This window comes from Rhincodon typus, chromosome 1, assembly GCF_021869965.1.
Source record: "Rhincodon typus isolate 14 chromosome 1, sRhiTyp1.1, whole genome shotgun sequence".
Taxonomy (NCBI): Eukaryota; Metazoa; Chordata; class Chondrichthyes; order Orectolobiformes; family Rhincodontidae; genus Rhincodon; species Rhincodon typus.
Window position 1 is genome coordinate 30423061 of NC_063332.1, and position 25308 is coordinate 30448368.

Consider the following 25308-nt stretch of genomic DNA (forward strand, 5'->3'; position numbering starts at 1 on the left):
GTCTCATGGCATTAGATCAAACGTGGGCAAGAAAACCTCCTTCTGATTATTCTCTACTGTCTCCCTTCGATAATTAATCAGTATTCCTCCATGTTTAGTACTATATGTGCGAGGCTTGAAAAGCACATCAGGTCAGACAGCTTTCGAGGAGCAGGTAAGTCAATGGTTCGGGCCAAAAACTTCGTCAGGACTGGGGATGGGGAGGGAAGCCCAGAAATAAATAGAGGGAAGAGGGGTGGGGCAGGGTGGGAAGAGTAGGAGAGATGGTGACAGGTGGATGCAGGTAGGAGGTTATTGTGATTGGTCCATGGGAAGAGTGGAGCGGATAGGTGAGTAGTGGACAAGTTAGGTCAGGTCAGGAGGGGGAGGCCAAGTCAATGTTAAGGCCATTGGCTGTAAGTTTCTTGGGCGAAATATCAGGTATTGTTCCTCCAGTTTATGTTTGGCCTCACTCTGACAGTGGAGGAGGCCAAGGATGGACATGTCATCAGGGGAGTGGGAAGGGGAATTAAAATGGACGGCAACTGGAAGGTTGGGTTGGTTGTTGCATGCAGTAGCAACCCCCTCCTGACCTGACCTAACCTGTCCATTTTCCTACTCACCTATCCACTCCACCCTTCTGACGGACCAATCACAATAACCCACCTACCTGCATCCACTTATCACCATCTCTCCTACCCTTCCTCCTACCCACCCCATCCCATCCCCTCCCTCTATTTATTTCTGGGCTCCCCTCCCCCTTCCAAGTCCTGATGAAGGGTTTTGGTCCGAAACATTGATTTACCTGCTCCTCTGATACTATAATTTTCCAGCCTCACAACTATAGACTCTGGCTTCCAGCACCTGCAGTTCTTATAGTCTCCTTTCCTCCATGTTTAATACACTTGGAAGAAACTGAGGGTAACTCGGAACAGAAGGAATCCTGGGTGGGGTATCTCAACGTCCTTCACCCAAAGAGAATTATCAATATTAACTAAGTTGCCAGTCTGGGTCTGCAGCAGATTATGATGAATGAAACAACTACAGGGAAAATGTACTCGACATTGTCCTCATCAACTTACCTATCCCAGATGCATCTTTCCACGACGGTATTGGTAAAAGTTACCATCTGCATTCCATGTGCACACTTTGCAGCTCAAAACTGGGCATCCTTCATGCCCAGTGGAATATCATCAATTCTCAACCATAACCTGTAATTTCATGGCCTAGAATGTCCCTTGCTCTATCATTAATATCCAGATAGGATATAAATGAGGAATGTAAAAAGGAGTTCATCAGAATGACAAGATGTTTCTAAAAATTATGTGCTAACTTGAAAAAACTATAAAAGAAGGTTATATATATGCTACACACCATCCAGAGAAGGCAGGTAGTACTGGGGATGAAAGTGGATGGCACAGCTGTACTTTCGGTGCAGCTGGGTAAGAGAAGTGAGTAGGTGGTGCAGAGGACAAAGACGGTTTGTGCTTTTGAGGACTGGAAGAGTGGGGAAAATGTTGCAATAATTAGAGTAGTAAAATATGAATTTTGTCGGAGGGGCACAGTGACGGATTGTGCGAGTGTGAGGTGTCGGAGAGAAGATAATGGGATATAGACTGATGGAGTAGCGAAGGGCATTAGCCTTCTTCCTACATTTCTGAGCAATCTTCCAAAAATCTGAGACTGCACTAACCCGAGTAGCAACCTTAAGACAAGTATTGGACTTTCACTGCTGATCCCGTGAGAAGAGGAAGTCTGGTCAGCATCATCCCATCCAGCGTCAGGACCATCCTATCCAGCATGATGTCCAGTTCCCTGCGCTCAAAGTTGTGCACAATTTCCACATTTCTGCCATTTCCAGAGCAAATGTCAGGAACTCTGCCAGACAACTCTTGATTTACAATGCAAATCCAGGTGCAGAACGGCCTTTAAAAGATGGGGTTGGACATTCGGAGTCCGACAGTTATGAGATAGCAAGTTGTGAAAAATTGCCCAGGTATAACCAGCCTTCAAAAGACAGGACAAATCCATGCCAAACAATTACCATTCCATCAGTTTTCTATTGGTCAACAACAAAGCAAAGGAAGTTGTCATTGACAGTCAATCAAGCGGTACTAACCCAGCAATAAACTGTTCACCAATACCAAAAATAGGTTCTACAGGGCCGGTCAGCAGCAGACTTCCTATGGCGTTTTGTCCAAAGAACTGAATTCAAGAGATGTTATGAAAGTGGCTCTCTTTACAGCGTTTTCCATCAAGGATCCCTAACCATATTGAGATCTTTGGGAATCCATTGCACAAGGGAACATGGTTGCAATTCTTGAAAACCAATTGACTTAGCCCCACAGCATCACTGCAGGAAAGAGTTCTTATTAATGACCTTCCCTCCATCATAAGATTAGAAAGGCAAGATGTTAAACTCCTCAGAAACTGCAGTCAGTGTTCATATGTAGCAAAACCCAGACATCATTCAGATTTGGACTGAAATGTGGCAAGTAACACTGAGGCACATAAGTGTCAAGCAATGACCAGTTCATTATTGCATCCCCCATTTTCAACATCCAGGGTTTTGGGAGTTGAAGGGTACCATTGATCACAAATGGAAATAATCTAGCCATATGAATATTGTGTGAACAAGACGTCAAAGGTTGCAGGCTTGGAGATTACTATCTAAGGATCCCGGTGAGTTGTTGCACTACATCTTGTTGCACCTATGTTGTTACACGATGCATTCACTGTGCCCAGTTTTAAGTTTATGGATCTTCTTGAAATTTGTCCCATTTAGGATGGTTAATGTGTCAGACAATATGATAAATGGTATCGTCAATATGAAGATTCATCTCCACAAGGAGTGTGCAGTGGTCTTGCCTACCAATAATGACATGCATTGCATCTGCAACAGGTAAATATTGCCCAGGACAGAGGATACCTCCCCATACTTCTTCAAAATAATATTGTAGGATCTATTTTCACCCACCTGAAATTAACAAAAGACACTAGATTCATGATGTATACAGGACATCCTCTGGCCACTGTATAAATACAAGGCATTTTCAACAGCTCCCAGCAACATTAGGCCTGAAATGAATAACATGGTATTCTGTACAGCTAAAATCTGTTTCACAGACTGTCAAAAAAACTCCTGACAGCGACATGCCACTCCTGATGCATTCTGCACCCTTATCAGTTGGTGCTCAATATGGAGGAGCACTGTTTTATCATCCAAGATTGTAAAGGATGGAGTGCGTGGAGTGGTAGGTGGTCATCAGTAGGAGGTTTACTTGCATGTATTCTTGCCACAAGACTTAAGGGGGTCCAGAGTCAACATTGAGGATTCCCAAGGCAACACCCTCCAAACTGTATACCTTTGCGCCACCATCACTGCTGGGCCTGTCCCAAGGATGTTGGTCCGAGCGATGCTGTCTCTAAAGTATGATTCCACGTGTAAGAATATGTCAGGTTATTGCTTGACAATTGTGTGAGACAACTCTCCCAATTCCAAAATTTTTAGGATTGACAGGTCTGGATTTGCTGTAGAGATGGCAACAAATGGCCACTTTGTTAATGGCAAAGACATCCCATGAATGAATAAAAAAACATTCAAATGGCATCAAACGCACTTCCAGAGGAAGACCAGCAGGCTCCACTTGCATGGAATATGCCATTAAGAAACATACTCAACAAGATTACACTCAAAGAACAATACAGCACAGGAACAGAGCCTTCAGTCCTCCAAGCCTGTGTGACACATTTTGCCCTTCCATACTAAAATTGTTTTCACTTACAGGATCCATGTCCCTCTATTCCCTTCCTATTCATGTATTCATCCAAGTGCTTCTTGAATGCTGTTATTGTGTCTGCTTCCACCACCTCCTCTGGCAACACGTTCCAGGCACTCACCATTCTTTGTGTGAAAAACATGCCTTGCACATCTCTTTTAAACTCCGCGCCCCCATCACACCCTGAACCTGTGTCCCTTAGTAATAGCCGCCTCCACCCTGGGAAAAAGCCTCGTACTTTCCACTCTATCCATGCAATTAATAATCTTATAAACTTTTATTAGGTCACCCCTCAACCTCCTGCGTTCCAGTGAAAACAAATGCAGTCTATCCAACCTTTCTTCATAGCTAAAATCCCCCATACCAGGTAACATCCTGGTAAACATTTTCTGTACCCTCTCCAAAGCATCCACATCCTTTTGGTAGCGAAGTGACCAGAATTGTATGCAATATTCCAACTGTGGTCTAACTAAAGTTCTATAAAGCTGCAGCATAACTTGTCTATCCTTATACTCATTGCCCCTTCCAATGAAGGCAAGCATGCCATAAGCCATTTTTACTACCTTATCTACCTGCAATGCCACCTTCAGTGATCTGTGAATCCACACACCCAGATCCCTCTGCATATTAATACTCTTAAGAGTTCTACCATTCACCATATAATTTCTACCTGTATTTGACCTTCCAAAATGCATCACCTCACGTTTGTCTGGATTAAATTCCATCTGCCATTTTTCTGCCCATGCCTCCAACTGATCCAAATCCTGCTGTATCCTCTGACAATCCTCCTGAAAATCCGTAGCTCTAACAATCTTTCTATCGTCAGCAAAGTTACTAATTAGACAGCTACGTTTTCCTCCAAATCATTTATGGAGATCATGAACAGCAGAGGTCCCAGCAGTGATTCCTGTGGAACACCACTAGACACTCTAACACAATCCTCCTTCCATCCTCCTGCATCAAAGTCCATGAACACGTATTTATTCTTTCTTTATGTAACTCTGACAGTATGGAATAATCCATCTTTCTCTCTCTGAGTTACCTGCATGTGCCATTTATTTACAGCAAATTCAGAAATTGCTGGAAAAACTCAGCAGGTCTGGTAGCATCTGTGGAAAGAAAGCGGAGTTAACGTTTCGGGTCCTTCTTTAGAACTGAACTTACCAAACCAACAGAGCAGGGAGTTGGGCCTTTGACCTCCCTGCCGCAAGGCTTTTTTCGACATTTAGTCGCCATCGTCTGTTTCTCCCACTCGGACCTCCTCTGTGTAATCAGATAGAGTGAGGGATTCTGAGGGACCTTCAACACCGGCTTCCGCTGGGCCTGTCACCATAGCAACCACCAAACACCGGCCCGCGCCATGTGTATTGCCAAGGAGATGACGTAGCTTCGCCATAGCAACGGACAAGTTGTATTTAGGTTACCTTTTTTTTAAGGAAAAACTACATTTTTCTGATATTTTGTGATTAATTCGTGTATGAACTATGGAATCACATTTCTAAGACAATTTCTATATCGACGCGGATGTGATTAGCATACATCTGCGAGATGTCTTCCGGAAGGGCGGGAATTTCAAACAGGCAGAGCTGTTAACGGACGTGCCTTTAAAATAATTGTTTACGAAGTAATTGTTTTTCTTTTTGAAGGCAAGAATCATTGGCGAGCTATAAATACACGGACAGGTAACTATGGCGTTGATTTGGTTGTTTGTAATTTATTTTCAAATTAATTGTTAGGTTCGACAGAGAATGTTAGATCTGATTAATTGTGGCCTCCTGATCAGAGGCTGGATTTGCTCGGGGGAGGCATGGCCTGGGTATGTGGATCTCTTTAGGGTCTCCATAGTTGGACGAGGCCCGTGATCAGTCGGGATTTTTGTTTTGACCTTCCGATGAAACGGATTTTAGCTACGTAGAATACCATATTTCTCATTTTAGTTGTAACACTGCTGGGAGCTGTTCTGAATGCCTGTCGTTATATAGTATCTTTCATAAGCACTGGATATCCTGAAGCACTCTAAACGCAATGAAGTATTTTTGGAAGCCTGAAGTAGGAAGTGTGCAAACAGCAGTGAAATAATATCCATGTTATCTTTTATTTGCGAAGTTTGATTTGATTTATTGTTGTCACGTACCAAGATACAGTGAAAGTGCTGTTTTGCAGGCTATACAGGCAAATGATATCATACGAAGTGCATTAGGGTAGCAGAACAGAGTGCAGAATGCGGTGTTATATACCTTCTACCTGTCTGACTGAAGAGGGTGATGTGGGAGGGGTTTCTGATTATGTTGACTGCTTTCCTGAGGCAGTGGGAAATATAGATGGAGTCATTGAATGAAAGGCTAGTTTGTGTGATGGACTGGGCTGTGTTCCTAACTCTCTGTAGTTTCTTCTGGTCTTGGGGCGAGCAGTTTCCAAACCACACTGTGATGCATCCAGATAGGATACTTTCAGTGGTGCATCTATAAAAATTTGTGGACATGCTGAATTTCCTTTTCCTCCTGAGGAAATAGAGGTGTGGTGTGCTTTCCTGGCCATCGTGTTGACCTGGGTGGACCAGGACAGATTGCTGGTGATCGTTACACCAAGGAGCTTGATGCTTTTGACCATCTCCACCTTGGTACCATTGATGCAGACTCGGATGTGCCCTCCACTCCGCTTTCTGGAGTCAATGACCAGCATGTTTGTTTTTCTAATGTTGATGGTGAGATTGTTGTATTTATTCCATGCCACTAAGCACTCAGTCTCTTTCTTGTACGCTGTCTCGTCATTGTTTAAGATCCAACCTACAATGGTGGTGTCATCAGCAAACTTGTAAATGGAATTGGGGTAGAATTTGGTCACACAGTCATGAGTGTATAAGGAGTATAGTATTGGGCTGAGTACGCAGCCTTGTGGGGCACCGGTGTTGAGGGTTATAGTGGACAAGGTGTCGTTGTCTATTCTTACTGATTACAATCTATGAGTCAGGAAGTTGAGGATCCAGTTACAGAGGTGGGAAGCTGAGACGGAGGTCTCCAAGTTTAATGAGTTTGTTTGGAATTATGGTGTTGAAGGCGGTGCTGTAGCCAATAAATGGGAGCCTTATGTAGGTATCCTTGTTATCCAGATGCACCAGGGATGACAGTAAGGCCAGGGAGGTGGCATCTGCCATGGACCTGTTGTGACAGGTAGATGAACTACAAAGGATCAAGGCAATTTGGTGGCCAGAGTTGATGTGAGCCATGATTGACCTCTCGAAGCACTTCATAATTATCGAGCTCTGAGCCACCGGGAGTCATTGAGGCAGTCTGTGTGGTTTTTCTTTGGCATCGGGATGATGGGTAGCCTTCTTGAAGCAGGTGGGGACTTCAGATTGTAGTGAGGAGAAGTTAAAGACGTAAGCGAATAGTCTGGTCGGCTAATCCACACACGATCTAAGTGCATGACCGGGGACTCCAACTGGTCCAGTCACTTACTGTAGGTTCACTCTCGAAGCAGTGGCTGTAGAAGCAGGTGCATCTGGGTCTTTGGGGAAAGGTAATATCATGACCAGCTGGTATTCATTCTGTTTGACAGGAATTTCAGCAAATGTGAGAGAACACAGCTGTCTAGGCAGGATTTGGCTTGTTTCATGTCAGTGTTAACCGCGTGATTGTTTCCATGGTAACCAGCACTTTGGGTTCTGAATGGTGTAATTGGTCTGTGCGCACAAGATTATTGGTGAGTTGATCTGTCATTGGTTAGTAAGCGCTGGACTTTATTTGTTCCTTATAATCACGTGGCTGCAATAAATTACTTCAAAGACCATGATATCAGCAATTGTTCAGTGCTTCCATGTGATTTAGAATAATAGCACAGAAATGATACATTTGGCTCAAGTGGTTGATGCTTTACTGATGTTGCCATCATGCCTTTTCCCTTCTCCACCTTTGTGGTTTCCACTTAAGTTCTCAATGCTTCCTTCTTCATCTTATGGGCATTTCCATTTTCTGAAGTACAGTTTCACCCTGTTCTATTAATGACTACCTTATATCTGCAAGCCAGATTTTAGATTCTCTCAAGTGGATGCATCTACCCTATTGTACCTTTTCATAATTTTAAAGAGTTCACTTCTCAGTATTCTTCTGAGGAAAATAAACTCCAACCTTTTCAATATTCCTATAGTTACAACCCTTCAGTTTTGGTATCTTTTATTTGTATCTTTTCCAATGCTGATGTAAGTATGAATTAGGATGTTGTACCATTCTCTCTCAACTGAGACATGTGTGAGCAAGTCTGCACTAGAATATCAGGGAAAATGTTACAATGCACAGAATGTACTACAAACAACTGCTTAAACCCTGATTATCATACAAACAAGTCATTTTCTCCAGTTACTCCATCTACCTAAACCAATGAATTTCAAATGTTTATACCAAGCTCATGCCGATTGGATATCATGGAAGTTATATCTATTTTGTCAGGCTAACGGTGCTTAATGGAGGCTTAATGCCCTGGATTTTAAATCGCAGTACAGTTTGTTCTCTGTGGATGTTTATCATGGGGCAGCATGGTGGCTCAGTAGTTAGCACTGCTGCCCCACATCGCCAGGGACCCAGGTTCGATTCCACCCTCGGGCCACTGTCTGTGTGGAGTTTGCACATTCTCCCGATGTCTGCGTGGGTTTCCTCCCACAATCCAAAGATGTGCAAACTAGGTGGATCGGCCATGCTAAATTGCCTGTAGTGTTCAGGGATGTGTAGATTAGGGTGATAGGTCTGGGTGGAATGCTCTGAGGGTGTTGTTGGGCCGAAGGGCCTGTTTCCACACTGTAGAAATTCTATGATAGATGATCTATTCTATGATCTTTTCACTGACCTTCTGTTCAAAATGAGCATAGAATGAATGCATTGAGCTCATTGGGTAGGAATGTATTATTGCTGCTGATTCTGTTCGATTTCACTGTGTAATCCGTTATGTCGCCCATTGTGTTATAATGTTGACTGAGGGACAAATATCGGCTTGGACAGGATAGCCATTCTGATGCTTCTTTGAAATACTGCAATATCATTTACATTCACTTGAACTTAACAAAAGACAATACAATAGATAATTTATTATCAAGATGAATAAAGACTTTATGCTTTGTCATTGTACTGGAATCAGACAGTGGGGTTTACTGTAGTTATCATCATCAATTGCTCACTAATGGGGAGTATGATTGTCCACCAAGGAAATTCCTCATGTCATTTGTGATGGATTATGTGGGTCCTTGCATGACTGATAAGCCTGATCCTTGAGCCGCATCTCTAACCTCTCATTTCCCAAAACATCTTCCAAATATAACTGGTCCTTGATGTTGAAATTGTCGGCATTCCTTCCTCTGGTTCCTTTTCCATACTTCCTCCAGCTGATGGTGTTCTTGAAGAATTATGTCCCTTCATACAGGAGTTTTCTCCAAGTTGGTTTCTCTGAACGAGGGTCTCCCGTACGTTGACATCTATGTTACATTTCTTAAGGAAAGCCCTCAGGGAGTCGCTGAAAGGCTTGCTTTTGTCCACCTTTCATTCAAGTGCCTTCCTTGAACTGGGCAAAGAAAATCTGTTTTGATAGTCAGAATTCAGGCATGCTAAGCTTGTGGCCAACTCAGCAGAGTTGGTTTTGGATGATAATGGTCTCAACGCTAACCCTGCTAGCTGCTTCAATAACACTGATGTTAGTAAGCCTATCCTCATAGCTGATGCTGGTATCTCTCAAGAGGATTGAGGTGGTGTCTATACGTAGTCCCGGCTTTTGGAGCCAGATGGAAGAATGACTGCCTTGTACATAAGGATTTTGGTAAAAGCGCAGATGTCAAGGTCGTTGAAGACTCTCGCCCTTGGGCATCCAATGGCGCACTTGCAGATTAGATGTAATGCTTTTGGATTGCACTTTTTTTATTTGCTTCCTCCTCTCAATCTTACCATCATGGGTGAACTCAACAACTCCTGACAGCATTGCTCTCTGGATCTACAGAACACTCGAGCCACTACCCTACAGCAAGGTGGCATCCAGTACTTTGCCAGTATTAACAAAATAAATTATTGCTTGTGCAGAACTTGAGCATTGCTGAAAAAAGACATTTTGTTGAACCTTTATATGAATGATTTTAGATGTGAACATAGGAGGTATGGTTAGTAAGTTTGCAGATGACACCAAAATTGGAGGCGTAGTGGACAGCAAAACGGTTATCTCATAGTACAATGGGATCTTGATCAGATGAGCCAATCGGCCGAGGAGTGGCAGATGGAGTTTAATCTAGATAAATGTGAGGTGCTGCATTTTGGAAAGGCAAATCAGGGCAGGACTTGTACACTTAATGATAAGGTCCTGGGGAGTGTTACTGAACAAAGAACTAGGAGTGCAGATTCATAGTTCCTTTACAGTTGCAAGTAGATAGGATAGTGAAGAAGGCATTTGGTATTCTTGCCTTTGGCGGTCAGCGCATTGAGTATAGGAGTTGGGAGGTCATGTTGCGGCTGTGCAGGATATTGGTTAGGCCATTTTTGGAAAGCTGCGTGCAGTTCTGTCCTCCCTCCTATAGGAAGGATGTTGTGAAACTTGAAAGGGTTCAGAAAAGATTTACAAGGATGTTACCAGGATTGGAGGGTTTGAGCTATAGGGAGAGGCTGAATGCACTGGGACTATTTTTCCTGAAGTGTCAGAAGCTGAGGGGGTGACCTTTTAGAGGTTTATAAAATCATGAGGGGCAAGGATAGGGTAAACAGACAGGGTCTTTTCCCCAGGGTGGAGGGAGTCCAAAACTAGAGGACATAGATTTAAGGTAAGAGAGAAAAGATTCAAAAGGGACCTAAGCGGCAACTTTTTCACGCAGAGGGTGGTGCGTGTATGGAATGACCTGCCAGAGGCAGTGGTGGAGGCTGGTACAATAACAACATACCCATCCAGATGCCTCTTAAATACGAATAGGAAGGGTTTAGAGGGATATGGGCCAAATGCTGACACATGTGACTAGACTTGTGTTGTATATCTGGTCGGCATGGACAAGTTGGACCGAAGGGTCTGTTTCTGTGCTTTCATCTCTGACTCTAGGACAATTCACAAGAAAAGCAATTTAAGGGAAAAACCAATCAATCTATTAATGTCTACCACAAACCTACCTTTGCTGGTTCCTAATATTCGTTGGTCATTATAATGTTAGGATTCCGCAGTTCTAAGCACTGTAAAATTGGTATTTTAAACACCCTTATAAATATGGCCCAGGCCATTTATTCGCCATGTAATCTTGATTCTGAAATTGGTGCATTATTATGATGCTAAAGGATAATGGCTCCCTGATCTGATTTTGTTCCTTGCTGTATGTTGCATACTTACGAATGGCAATAAGATCGTCTGGTCCCGAATGCCCAGTCTACCTCAGATAATGTATCTCAAACAATTGAGGAACAAGTGAATCTGCTATGCAGTAACAACACCAGTAGTGTTCACCACTAACAAGATGTTCCTGTCAGCCCAAAAACATGTTTTGCTGTTGCCAAATAATCTGATGTCTTTTGTGATGTTTGAGCATTAAGTATTGGTCAAGGCTTTGGGCATAACTCCCTGTACTTCTTTGAACTAATGCCATGGATGTCTTTGACTTTCACCAATGAAGGGAGGTGGACGCTTAGTTTAACATCACATCGAAAAGACTGGAATTGTAGCAGTCCCTCAGAACTGGAGTGTTAGCCTTGGTTTTGTGCTTAAGCCCTGGAATGGGGTTTGAACTTGAACAACTTGATTGAGAAGTTAGATTGCTATCAACTGACCCAGGGCGGAAGCTATAAACTGATGGAATTGGGATATTGAAGTAGGCAAGGTTATAAAGAATGGGCCTCGGCTATTTTTCTTTTTTGTTTATGGGATGTGGATGTCACTGGCTAGGCCAGCATTTATTGTCCATTCTCAGTTGCCTTGAGAAAGTGGCAGCGAACTGTAGAGGTCCATGGGATATAGGTACACCCATAGAGCAGTTAGAAAGGGAGTTCAAAGATGTGACCCAGTGATACTATATTTCCAAGTTGGGATGATTTATGGCTTGCAGTGGAACCTGCAGGTGGTGGTGTTCTCATGTATCTGCTACCCTTGTCCTTCTTGATGGCAGAGGTGGTAGGTTTGGAAGCTGATGTTGAAGGAGCCATAGTGATTTGTTGCAATGCATCGTTAGATGGTACACGCTGCTGCTATTCTGTGTCAATAGTGGAGGAAGTGAATATGAAAGTTGGAGGTTGGAGTGCAATCAAATGGGCTACTTTGTTCTGGATGGCATTGAGCTTTTTGAGTTGCTGGAGTTACACCACACTCTAGACTTGTGCTTTGTAGATGTTGGATGGACTTTGGAGTGTCGGGAGGTGAGTTACTAGCTGCAGAATTCCTAGTTTCTGATCTACATAGTATTTGTGTTATGATGCCAACAAATGTTATTTCAATGCAATAATCTAGTCGGGGCCTGAGAGCTTTATATAGGTTCGACATGTCTTCCTGTTTTTACATTCAATGCCTCTTTGAATCATAGGCTTCGTAAAAAATGTTTTGCTAACCACTCTCTTACTACATCCTGTCACATTCAAAGATCAGTGCATGTGCACCCCTGAGTGCCTCTGCTCCTGCCGACTTTTTTCTAAATTATTTAAGTTTTTGTATTGCCATTTCCCATCCTTTCAGCTAAATTTCATTGTGCTTCTTGTATTATATTCCATTTGCTACTTGTCAGCCATTCTGCTATTTTCTCTGACCTGTGACAGGCATTTTGAGATCATTCTCCCAGTTTGCCTCTCTTGTAATTTTGGTATCATTAGCAAATTTTGAAATTTTCCTCTGTATTTTACGATCCAAGTGATTTATGCATAAAAAGAAGCAATCTCGCTCTGATCCTTGGGAAAGTGTCTCCCACCCTCCAGTGTGAAGAACAACATCTACCAGAAGTTGCTTCATTGCTGCTTCTTCCCCCTCTGTCCTGGAATTGGAGAAGTTTGTCAATTTTACTTCTGATTTTCACCCTGCCCTCCCTTTCACCTGGTCCATCACCAACTCCTTCCTTCCCTTTCTTGACATGACTGTTTCCATTTCTGGGGATAGGCTGGCCACCAATTTTCAATATAAATGCACAGACCCCTACAGTTACCTTTGACTATGCATCCTTTCGCCCCATTTCTTGTGAAGACTCTATTCCGTTCTCTCAGTTTCTCCATCCCCGCATCTCATCTGATGATGGCAGCTTCTACAATGGATGTCCACCTTTCAAAATGTCCACCTTCTCCCTCAACCGAGGATTTCCCAGTATCATAGTTGACAGGGCCCTTGGCCATATCCAATCCATCTCCCACACTTTGGCCCTCACCTCTTCTGTTCCCTCTTGCAACAGCATTAGGTTCCCCCATCCCCCAGTCCTCACTCAACACCCTACAACCTCCACATCCAAAGGATCATTAGCTGCTGTTTCCACCACCTCCAGCAGATTGCCACCTTTAGAGACCTGTTCCCCTCCCTTCCTTATCTGCTTTTTTAAAAAAATTCATTAACTGGATGACTGCGTCGCTGGCTAGGCAGCATTTATTGCTAATTGCCCAGAGGGCAGTTGAGAGTCAAAACACATTGCTGTGGGTCTGGAGTCACATGTAGGCTAGACCAGGTAAGATGGCATTTTTCTTCCTTTAAAGGACATTAGTGAACCAGATGAATTTTTCCAACAATTGACAATGGATTCACGGTCATCATTAGATTCTTAATTCCAGATATTTATTGAATTCAAATTCCACCATCTGCCGTGGCAGGATTCAAACCAGAGTCCCCAGAACATTATCTGAGTCTCTGGATTAACATTCCAGCAATAATACCACTACGCCATCGCCTCCCCTAGTCGATGCAGGGACCATTTCCCTCCTGGACACCCTGGACCACTTCTCCACTCTCAATACCACCCATATCCCATGGCACCTTCCCATGCAATCGCAGAAGGCGTAACACCTGACCATTTATTTCCTCCCACCACTATCTAAGGCCCCAGGCACACCTGTCAGATGAAGCAGCGATTTAGCTGCACTTGACTCAATCTAGTCTACTGCATTTGCCGCTCAACATGTTGGCTGCTGTACATTGGGGAGATGAAATGAAGACTGGGCACTTGCTGTGCAGAACACCTATGTTCCTTCCATAAAAATGACCGAACTTCCTGATGCCAGCCACTTCAACACACCACCATGCTCCCTGCCCAGCATTGCTGTCTTGGCTTTTTGCAGTGCTCCAGCAAAGCTCAGCATGAGCTGAAAGAACAGCAACTTATTTTCGGCTTGGGGACTTTGCAGCCTTCAGGACTCCATATCGAGTTAAATAATTTAACAGCCTGAGCACCTTGTCCCATGTCCTTACCCCCATTCCCCACACACCAGGCCTCCTCATCACATGGGTTACCACAGCCATCATATTGTCAGCTACTAATGGCCTCAATAAACAGCTGTTGATTTCCCCAAGCCTGGTCTTTACCCATTCCTTGGTTCATCCAACTGTTCTTGACCAGAAAGTGCTGTTGTCTGTGATTAAGCTTCTTAAAAATCCAGTTGCACGCTATCCCTCCTATTCGATAAGCCTTAATTTTTTGAACCAGCCTTTTGTTTGGTCTTATCTGGCACTTTCTTAAAATCCATAGAGACAATATCTGCTGAATTGCCTTCATCAGTTCTCTGTTACTTCATCAAAAAAAATCAATTTAATTAGACAAGTATAATCTGCCTTCACAATCCACGGTGGTCTCCTTAACAAGGAGGTTTTAAGTTGAAATTTTTCCCCCATCCCACTTGGCTTTCCTAATTTAAGGATTCCAATGCCTTGCTCGCCATTTGAGATGTAATGTTTTTCCAGTCTTTGGAAATGGATGTGAGTCAACATCCCAAAGACAGTGTCTAAAGGATAATGGACAAGCAGAAGGTGAGAAAACACTTTCTTAAAAATAGAAATATGTAAGCACCTTCAGCTGTGAAATGCCTGTAACTTAATAGCTATGTGAAATTAGTCTGAACCCAAAATTGTCACAAAAATTTTAAATGTTGAGTATCAAATGTTCCATCGTGTGGGACAATGATATTGTAGTTACTATAAAACTGTAGATTAAGAAGACGAGGAATATCCATATGATGTACAACCAGGCTATTGGGACAAATTGTGATTCAATGGTGATTGGAATGATTTTTGAAGACTTTAATGTAAAAAGTGATGTAATTTGTTATGGCATTTATTTCAGCCAAGATAATAGATTTGTAATGTTAGAAAATGTTTTTATACACGTACTGAAAAATGTAAAAGTATAATTGGAAGTAATGAATATGTATTGTGGTGACCTACCAGCAATGTGTTCAGATAACTATAATTCTTGCCACAGACTTTTACCTACCTATTTCAGATAATGGCAATGGATCTCCTGTCTAAAACTTGTGTTTTTTTGCTTGTTAAATGCAGTGTAAACTTAGGCCACTTGACAGCAATATGCACCTTGCAAAATTTATAAATAAAAACAAAGTGCTGGAGAAACTCAGCAGGTCAGGCAGCATCTACAAAAAGAGAAACCGGTTCATGTATCACATCTGAACTTGTGAAGAAGAGTCATATCAGACCACCAGTTTTTGTTTGAGATCTCTAATATCTGCAGTATTTGGCTTTTATTCACCAGGTATAATATTTGCATGAGATATGAATGTGCAGTACATTTGTTTCAACTTGCTGTGCAATTAAATTTGACCATAACTGACTCTGGAATAGGAAGGATCTTGAAGACCGCTTGGAATATCCCAGTCATTATGCTGATGTTGCTATAAAAGTCAAATGCTGTTTCCCAATTATTTGCATAATTAGACCTCATGTAATGGACCCTGCCAAAGATAGGTACTAAAATGAAGATGCTATGCTGAAAACAAGTATCTTTTCATTCATGTCAAAGTGATTAAAAACCCAGTTAATAATGAATTCTAGCACTTCTATTATGATAGATCTCTCACTGTCTGTCACATTTTCTCGCACTTTCTTCTTTCATCAATGAAGGTTTTAGATTTGCTATTTTTCAGTCTTCTGATATTAGTCCAGAATCCAAAGAATTTTGAAAAATTATAACTAATGCATTCACTGTCTCTGCAACCACTTCTCCTAGGACCCAAGTATGCAGTCCATCTGGTCCTGGGGCTGAATCAGCCTTTACGTCCATTAACTATCCCAGGACCATTTTCTCCTTGGTGATGGTGATTGTTTCAAGTTACTTCTTTGTCGTGCACCTTATGATGATTTTAACTTTTTTTCATGGTTTCTAAAGCCCATGTCACGAAAACAAATAATGTATGTTCAAAGCCTCTGCCATTTCTTCGTTTTCCATTATTAATTCACCAGTGTTTTACCCTAGAGACTAATACTTGATTTATTACTTCTTTCCCATTTAAATACTTAAACACCTTAAATAGTAGTAAGAACTCTTACTCTGTTTTAGTGTTACCCGCTGGCTTTCTTCCATGCTCCCTCTTTTTTTGTGTGTAGTTATTTACTGATTCTGATTACTAGTAGCAAAGCAGAAGAAACGCTACACTGTCATTTTAAGGTTCTGATTTAGCTGCAGATGATGCATCCTTCCAAAGGCTTTTGTCCTTACCAGATACATCTTTTCTGAGAGTTATTAAATATTTTTTAAAAGTCTGTCACTGTAACTCTAGTGTTATACCACTTAACCTAATTTCCCTAGTTCACTTTAGCTAACTCCTGCCTGATAATATCCTTAAAATTACCCATACTCAGGCTTAAACCACAACTCTTAAACTCACACTCCACCATCCCCTCTCAAACTGAGTTATCATGTTAATTTATTGTCACCTAGCAGTTCCATTCTTGACTCCAGAATGTACAACTCTGAGAAGTTGTTTTGAATGCACTCATGAATTCTATTCCCGGGCCACCTTTCCTAATCTGATTCATCCAATCTATATGAAGATAATTGCACCTAAATAGTGCATGATTGTTGTGGCATCTTGCGTGCTCCACTTATTTCTTCCTCTGTCCTACAGTGAAACTACTGTTGCAGCACTTCTCCTAGTGACCTTTTACCTGTCTTATTTCTTATCTCAACCCAAAATGATTTTAGATTTTGCACGTTTGAACTAAGAACATGTTTTGAAACTGCAATAATGACATCTCAATTTAAGAGTTAGCCAATCACCTTTTCTGGTCTCATGTCTTTTTAACATCTGAAATGCTTTTCAATATGTAGGTCCCAGCCCTGGTTACCTTGCAACCATGCCTCTGTGATGGCTATCAGGTCATACATAATCTAGTTCTACCTGTGCCACCAATTCATCAATTTCTTTTTTTCTGAATGCTGCATGCATTTGGATGTAGGGCCATCTCTGTTGTGTCACTGGCCTGTTAATACTCGAACAGTCTGGTTAACATTACCCAAATTGTTACTGAGTACTATGACCTTGTTTCCTATCTTTGTTTTTGGTATCCACATATATCATGACAATTTAATTGCCATCTTCTTACTGCAAGTTCCCCACCAGTCCAGAGTAGATCCCTGGAACCCTGGCACTTATAGCCTTCTGGACATTTGTTCTTACAGAGAGCTGTCTATCTCCATGATTTACTATAGAACATAGAACATTACAGCGCAGTACAGGCCCTTCGGCCCTCGATGTTGCGCCGACCTGTGAAACCAATCTGAAGCCTATCTAACCTACACTATTTCATTATCATCCATATGTACAGTGCAACCACTGAATTCCTATTTACTACCTCGCCCTGCAACTTGAATAGCTTCCTGTACCATGATGCCATGATCAGTTTGCTCATCCACATTGCAACCCCTGCTCTCGTTCATACAAGCTGCAAGTAGTTTTAACCTGTTGGGCAATTCCACGTGCTGAGTCTCTTCCACTTCTACATTTGGGAGTTGAGGGCTACGAGGGACAGAGAAGAAAATGAAGTTAAGATCACAACCGGATCAGCTTTGGTCTTGTTGAATGACATATTGCTATTTTCTACCTTCTTGGTCCCCCTACCTGTTTTACTTCTAGTTAACTCTCCTGTACCTGACCATGGACCAGATCAGAAGGTGTGTGACTACCCTCTAGAACAAAATGTCCATGTAGATATTGCCCTCCCTTATGTATGATAATATTGCTCACAGCTTGGCTTCCGTGCTAAGTTCCTCAAGCTACAAGTACTTCAGGTATGGTTGCTGTGGCTTCAGTAGTGTTCATCAGCTCCCATGTGCTTTGGCTGCAGCATATCACCTGCTATCCCATCTTTGTGTTTTAATTAATTGTTTAGAAATAATGCTAAATGATAATCTGTAATTATCTCAAGTAGTTTAACCAGTGAAGATGTAAATAGTACTGCAATTGGTCTCCCCAGCACTGGTTCCAACTGCTGTCCTTGTTTATTGAGGAGAAAATGGTCTAAAATGCACCAACTCATTGTCTGTCTCTCCAGTCGCATCATTCTCCCTCGGTCTCTCTCGCTCTCTCACTCACTCTCTCAATCCATTCAGTTAAAAAGTAAGAACAGCATCTCCTCACTGCTTCTCAGCACACAGTGAGCAAGAGCAAGGCCACATACTAGCTGACATTCTACGGAGATGATTCCCCACTATTAGTTAGAGGGGCCAGTTCAAGCTAGCTAGCTACCCAACTGTACTTGCCTCATAAACTGGTTGCTTGTTTGTCACTGGCTGTGCTTAAAAGGAATTTAGCATGCATTCTTGAAACTAAATTATATCTCTTGCAAACTAGACTATATTTTAGAAAGCAATTAATCCTTTAAGTCTCACTCACTAAATGTCCAAGTTCCCTCCATGTTTGGTGAGATAACATTGAATTTCATCTTGATTTTGTAGAAATGACATCTGTGGACTTGCAAGATGTATCAACTCAACTGAACAACAAGATAACTTCTATCAAAAGGTCTATGCAGCTCAAAAACATGTGTATGTTGGATATGACTTTCAGTTGTCTATTCATTTTTGAAGTTGACAAAGCTTTAATAAATTAAACTTGAAAAAAACAAAAGTTCTACCATTTCTTCAAACCTGGATTGTTTTGGGAAAGTACTAGTATTATGCATCCATATGATTGTATGTAGTGAAAGACATTTTTGGAATAAGGCCTCAAACATTGGTAATCAATAGACGCATGGAATATTTTTTGACATTGAAGGAAGCAATTTGATCCATCGAGTCTACGTTGGTTCTCTGTAACAATCAACCCCATTCCATTCAGTCCTCTTCCCCCAAAAGCTTATTGTTCTGAAATGCCCATTCAATTTCCTTTTTAAAATCGTTGATTGTCTCTACTTCCAACGCTCTTATGGGCAGCAAATTTCAGATCACTGCCGTTCATCTTTTTAAAAACAGTATTTTGTTGCATTGTCCCTGCATCTTTTACCCAAAACCAGGTCCCCTAATCTTTGCAATAAGTGGGATTAGTTATTGCCTTGTTCCCACTGTCTAAATGTGTCATAATCTAGAACACCTCTTTCAACTTTCTCTTAAATTTCCTTTGAACAAAGAACCTAGGCTTCTCCAACCTAGTCTTGTAGTTAGTGTCCTCAGCCCAGAACCATTCTGGTAATTTTTCTGTGACCACATGGGGGCTTTTGTATCCTGGAAGTGTGGTGATCAGACTGGAAGTAACACGAGTGACCTAACCAAATCTCTGTAAATGTTAGTTTTCAGCTTTTTTACTCAACACCTCTTTTTATGGGAAAGAATGGTGTCCTGCCTGAAGGATTGAGGGGATCCTCCAATTGCCGTAATGGTGGTAATCGAGACATGGGACGGAGTGAGTTTGCACACAGAGGTGGTTGAGCCATCTCCATCTCAGTAATTGAGGATAGGATAGTGGATGTTGGATAGTGGATAGTGGAAGCCTACATAGGCTTCTCTAAAGCGTTTGAAGAGTCCCTCATGTTAAGCTGGTCCAGAAGATTAAATCACATGGGATCTGTGGTGAGTTAATAAGTTGGATACAAAATTGGCTTGGTCATAGCAGACAGAGGGTAGTTGTGGCGAGATGTTTTTCTTACTGCAGGACTGTGACCAGTTGTGCTTACAAGGATCAGTGCTAGGACCTCTGTTATTTGCAAAATAAATATCAATATATATATTGACTTCGATGAAAAGCTTGCATTATGCTAAAACAAACAAGGGCAGGACTTATACAATTAGTGATAGGGCCCTGGGTAGTGTTATAGAAGAAAGAGACCAAGGGGTGCAAGTCCGTAATTCTTTGAAATTTGCATTACGGGGTGGTTAAGAAGGTGTTTAGCATGCTTGCCTTCATTACTTATCCCAATTCCTTTATTCGAAAGTCTGTCATGTTGAGGCTGTACAGGATGTTGGTGAGGCCTCTTCTGGACAACTGTATGCATTGCTGGTTGTCCTGCTATAGGAAGAATGTTATTAAATTGGAGAGGGTTCAGAAAAGATCTACCAGGATGTTGCCAGGAACGGAGGCTTTGAGTTATAAAAATAGGCTGGGACTCTTCACTGGAGCGTAGGAGGTTAAGAGGTGACCATATTGAGGTTTATAAAATCACGAGAAGGCCGAGATAAGGTAAATAGCAAGAGCCATTTCCCTACGGCGGGGGAGTACAAAAATAAGGGGCATGTTTTTAAGGTGAGAGGAGAAAAAGGACATATGGGGTAACATTTTTACACAGTGGTTAATGTGTAGAATGAACTGCTAGAGAAGTGGTGGATGCAGGTACATTTAAATGTTGTAAAAGACATTTGGATAAGTAAATGAATAGGAAAGGCTTGGAGGAATATGGGCCAAATGCAGGCAAGTGGGATTAGTTTGGGAACATGGTTGGCGTGGACTAATTGGACCAAAAGTTCTGTTTCCATGCTCTGAATGACACTGAATTCAATCCAAACATGTGAAGTGATGCATTTTGGGAAGTCACATGTAACAGGAAAGTATACAGTAAATGGCAGGACCCTCAGAAGCATTGATATACAGAGGATTTTGGGATGAAAGTCCATAACTTTTGAAAGTTGCAACAAAAGTGAATAAGGTGATAAAGAAGGATACGGACCATGTACAGGCAGATGGGATTCCTTTAGAACAGCATCGTGGTTGGTACAGACATGGTGGGCCAAATGGCGTGTTTCTGTGCTGTATTACATTCTCACGAGTAGATGATTTTTAGAAAAAGCCTCTCCATTGAATCCCCCAAAGGATTAGGCCTTGACCATCTTTAGCACCAGAAGCTGACAGACTCTACTAAACCAGCAGTTTCTGGCAATTTGGAACGCTGCTGTCAAGCTTGCAAGCTGTAACGCTGATTGATTAATGCTCTTTAGGGAAAGAAACTGTCATCCTTGCCTGGTCTGGCCTACATGTGATTCTGGAACTACTGCAATGTGGTTGACTCTTAGCTGTTCTGTGGGCAGTTAGGGATGGGCAATAAAATGCTGCCCTAGCCAGTGAGGCCCACATCACCCGCATGAATATTAAGAAATGACATGCTGCTCTATTTTTATATTCTCTCAATACACTGTAGAGAAATGAACATGACAGAAAAGTTTTGGCATTATATCATTCTCATGTATCCCTGAACTCTAACATTTGCAAAATTTATGTATCAGGGATTTTGTCAAATACCTGGCAGTTTCTGAATTTTGGCCTTTTTGATTCCTGTGTTTCTTATTTACTGCAACACAGTGAGATGTATACAAACCATACGTAAGCGATTGGATTAGTTTAGAATGGCATTTTTAGTTTTTTTGCCACTGTCTTGAGTAAATGAGATGTTCTTGTTTGATCTTCAATTTTTCTCTTCTTGCTATTTCATTTATTGCTCACATTCATTTCCTTCTCAAGCTTGTTTTAATGCAAGTTTGAAATGTTTCTGTCATTAGGTAATGATCCTTCACTTACAAATGTTCTGCAGAAGATTGGCCTGGAATTGTCTAGCATTCGGGATGTATTGGACATTTTTCAAATGCAGATACAACAGCAAAAAACTGAGCTGAGATCTCTCCAGGTAAATCCATTTTATTTCGTTTACAAAGGGATTAGATTCTATTGCAAATTAGGAATATCTTTTATATATTTACTGTTTCTTATGAGTTAAGTGAGATTTAATTGAATATTTTATCTCCTGAAACTAAGCATTTTAAACAATTATTAATATCATTTTTAAATGAAATTCAATGTGCTATGAGAATATGGATTTGCAGCTGTAACACTGCATATTTTGCCTTTGAGAACTCCAGGCATAGTTGGAACACATCTTGACGATGCACAGATGAGAAGTGATAAACATGGTAGTGGCATCTAACCCTCGTGTCTTCCATGTAAATTAATTTTATGGCAACATTTAGATGTGCCAAATAATAAAACATATCCCTGCTGTTCATGCTTCAAACCCAAATTCAAAATTTTCCCAAAAAGATTGGCTTTGTGCATGGAAACAATGAATAAAATGACGTACGTTATGAACCGGTCACAATTTAGTAATTCAATCTTTTTTCAAGTAAAAATTTGTGCATTGTAAGTGCACTCTTTCAAAAGAAACTTGAAATTAAATAATTAAATTAAATAAAAATCTCAAGGTCATAAACTCCCAAAGCAATTGGCAGGCGTGTTAGAATCAAAATTGACCCTAAGCTGTTTAAGACTGTGCTAATACTGATGGAGTTAGGCTTAAGGAGGTAATTCCAGAGCTTGGGATCAAGGCAGGTGAAAACATGGCCACTAATAGGACAATAATTAAAATTAGTGATGCACGTGAGGCCAGAATTGGAGAATTGCAAACATGTTGGAATGTAGGATGGAATAAGAAGCAGAGGTGGCAAGCAGGGAGACTGACTGACTGATATCCTGGCCTCGAGTAGCTGAGCCACATAGCCATCACTCTGTATCTGATGACACTACAGCTGAGCTTTAGTCTCTTGCTGGTCTTCAGCTTATTCAGTCAGATCACCATCTCCAGACCCTCAGCCCAGCAGACACCATGGTTCAGTTTGTTCATGCGGTCGAAGCTGATGTTGGTGTTCATAGTGGGAACCGACTAGAAACTAGTCAAGCCCACACAGTGCAGCTATTCAGGACAGCTGCTCAAGCCCATGCTGGCTTATATTACCAGGTCTTGTTGCAAGCCCTTCAGAGGCTGATTGCCTGGCTCCCTAAGTTGAAGTGCGTAATGACTGGTTACAGACTGTTCACCAGCCACTGTTGCCGAAACCACTCTTATTCCTTTTTAAATCTTTCCTGCCTAGTGAGGAAGATTTCTGGCGGCTTCATGTTCTATTGTGTTGGTTCAAGTATCACTTTTTTTTCCCAGTAGTGCAATATACTGGGCACAGCATGCAATGCGCACAAAAGAAGGTAATTGGCAACATTCTCTCCAGGATAGGTACTTTTAACATGATTTCTGAATGCAAACTTTTCAGGAACACATTGAGAAGGAGCATTTTACGTGTTGTTTTTTTTTCCCTTGACCTCTCTTTCCCCTGTTTCCAGCCTTGTATTCCATGCACCTAACAGAGTTGAATGCCAATAATAGCTACTTGACGCATCAAAGGAAATAGTCTAAGTCTCTACACATTTGTTCTATTCCTCCATTCCAATGGCTCTTCTCAACATTCCGTGTGATCATATTCAACTGTCTTGCCAAATTTTCTCCCTTTTCTTAAAGTTTGTATTCTTGATAGGATATGGTCAGTTACTCATGATAAACTGCACTTTGTTTTGGTGTTAGCAGTGAGTGTTTTGTTGCAGAAAATATCAACAAAGCCATTCCTGTTTTGCCTTATTGTTCTTTTCTGAGGGGATAATTGGCTAACAAGAAACTTTTTTTGTACCTTTTCATCTTTTTGGTTGCAATTCCTCTGGAATTTAAAAAAAATCTTTTTGCCCTTTGCACCATATGCTAGTAATTGGCCAACTCCGCACAAGTCACGAATAGACCAAAAGGTATGATAGACATACTAAGGGATCGGGGAAATTCCTGTATTCCATTGCAAAGGGATTAATATTAATGTCACCTGTTAGCAAAAATAGCAGGTGCTTCTGTGTGCTGTCGGAACATTAGCTGGATCACACTTAATTGAGATCTTATTCTGTGTCAAATTTGAAAGAGCTTGCGTTCACCTCAAAGAATTATCAAACAGCTGCTAATGCTATTTCTGTTTATGTAAAATGTCTGTTACGTAACAATGAATGAAATTTTGATTTGCCAAATTAGTTTGTTGAAATCTCACCAGCATAATATTGTTTTTTCACCTGGTCAGTTGTTATGAATTTTGTTTGAATTTGGTTGTTAAAGTTTTCATTATTGCATTGCTTTTGAAAGTTTGGATATGCTTAACAGCCAGAAACAGGTATAATTTTGGCAATTGTTTAAGTTTAGTTTTGATTTCTGTCTATTTGTTTGTATAGGAGCTGAAAAATGCAGTCCAGAGAAATTCTGAAATAGCACATCATTTGCTAGAAAATATCCCAGCTCATCTACCCAAGAAAGTTGTTGAAGCTAGGTAGGTGAAGCTGATGTTAACCAAAGAATGTTTGTTTTTTTTTCCTGCTTTTTGTATTATGGCTTCTAAGAGTTGTGTACCCACACTGGATTAGACAGCAGTTCAAGACCAGTTAACCAGATTCTTGAAAGCAATTTGGCATAAGCAACTTGCCGTTGACATTCCTATTCCTGAATTTAAAAAAAGTTGTTACACATTTCCACTCTAAATATGAAATATATAAGTAGTGAAATAAATATACAACTTCCAAATTGGTTATTGAATTACATCTGCATTTTTTTGTTATAATTCAGTTCTATAATCCTGCTGCAGCTGAAAACTGCGCATGATCTTGATTCACTCTTGACACACTACCATGGAGACAGTTGAGCATTTTTTTAAAATGTTGAAGATAAATTCTGTGTCCATTTGTTCTTACAACTGGTTAAAATTGTGAATCCCTATTGGAAGCTTGCATAACAACGCAATGCTGGAAATATTCAGGTTACAGAGTATCTGTTAAAAAAGAATAAAACTAGCATTTCAGTTCAAATTACTTTTTTGTCAGAACTGGATGAAATTAGAGGGATTAGGAGTCCATAAGCAAGTACAAAGCGAGGAGAAGTAGTAGCATGGTGAGAGGGGACAAAAGGGACTTAACAAATGAATGGATGATGGTGCAAAGTAACAAGGGGTTTTATAAAGCCCCATTTGGCCCAAGAATCTATGGTGGCTGTCTGATGAGCAATTCATTCAGCCCCATTCTCCAGTCCCCTTAATCCTGCAAGTTTATTTCCTTAAAGTCCATCTGGAGGTTAGTGGGGGGGAAAAAAAAATGGGCCCGGTTTTTATTGTATGAGATTGTTGAAATCAGAGTCTACAAAGTTTAATTGTGCCCCAGGCCAAATGTCAGTGATACAGTGAGGGACACCAAGGTAATAGGAGCTCTGTTGAGGCTAGACAGTTCATATTGTAACATTGTGATGGGTGCTGAAAACCATGTCAGCCATCCAATTTATTTGCAAATGCCTGGAATCTGTGTAGGAATGAGAAATGCCGAGG

At 41.2% G+C, this 25308-nt stretch overlaps 2 protein-coding genes across 3 annotated transcripts in view; one reads left to right on the forward strand and one right to left on the reverse strand.

The window, feature by feature from the left end:
- Positions 1-5070, reverse strand: part of cfap53 (cilia and flagella associated protein 53) — a 41453-nt gene extending 36383 nt beyond the window's left edge. The window contains exon 1 of the mRNA XM_020529652.2: positions 4923-5070. Within this exon, the coding sequence (XP_020385241.1) occupies positions 4923-4994 (72 nt within the window). The 5' untranslated portion in view covers positions 4995-5070. The remainder of the gene's footprint in view (positions 1-4922) is intronic.
- Positions 5071-5327: 257 nt separating this feature from the next.
- Positions 5328-25308, forward strand: part of ska1 (spindle and kinetochore associated complex subunit 1) — a 36775-nt gene continuing 16794 nt past the window's right edge. Inside the window, exons 1-4 of one of the 2 annotated variants that reach the window (XM_048600121.1) lie at positions 5328-5440; positions 18622-18711; positions 21649-21773; positions 24173-24267. In XM_048600121.1, the coding sequence (XP_048456078.1) occupies positions 18624-18711; positions 21649-21773; positions 24173-24267 (308 nt within the window). In that variant the 5' untranslated portion in view covers positions 5328-5440; positions 18622-18623. Of the gene's footprint in view, positions 5441-18621; positions 18712-21610; positions 21774-24172; positions 24268-25308 lie in introns of both variants that reach the window. The other variant, XM_048600128.1, reaches the window with a different exon arrangement.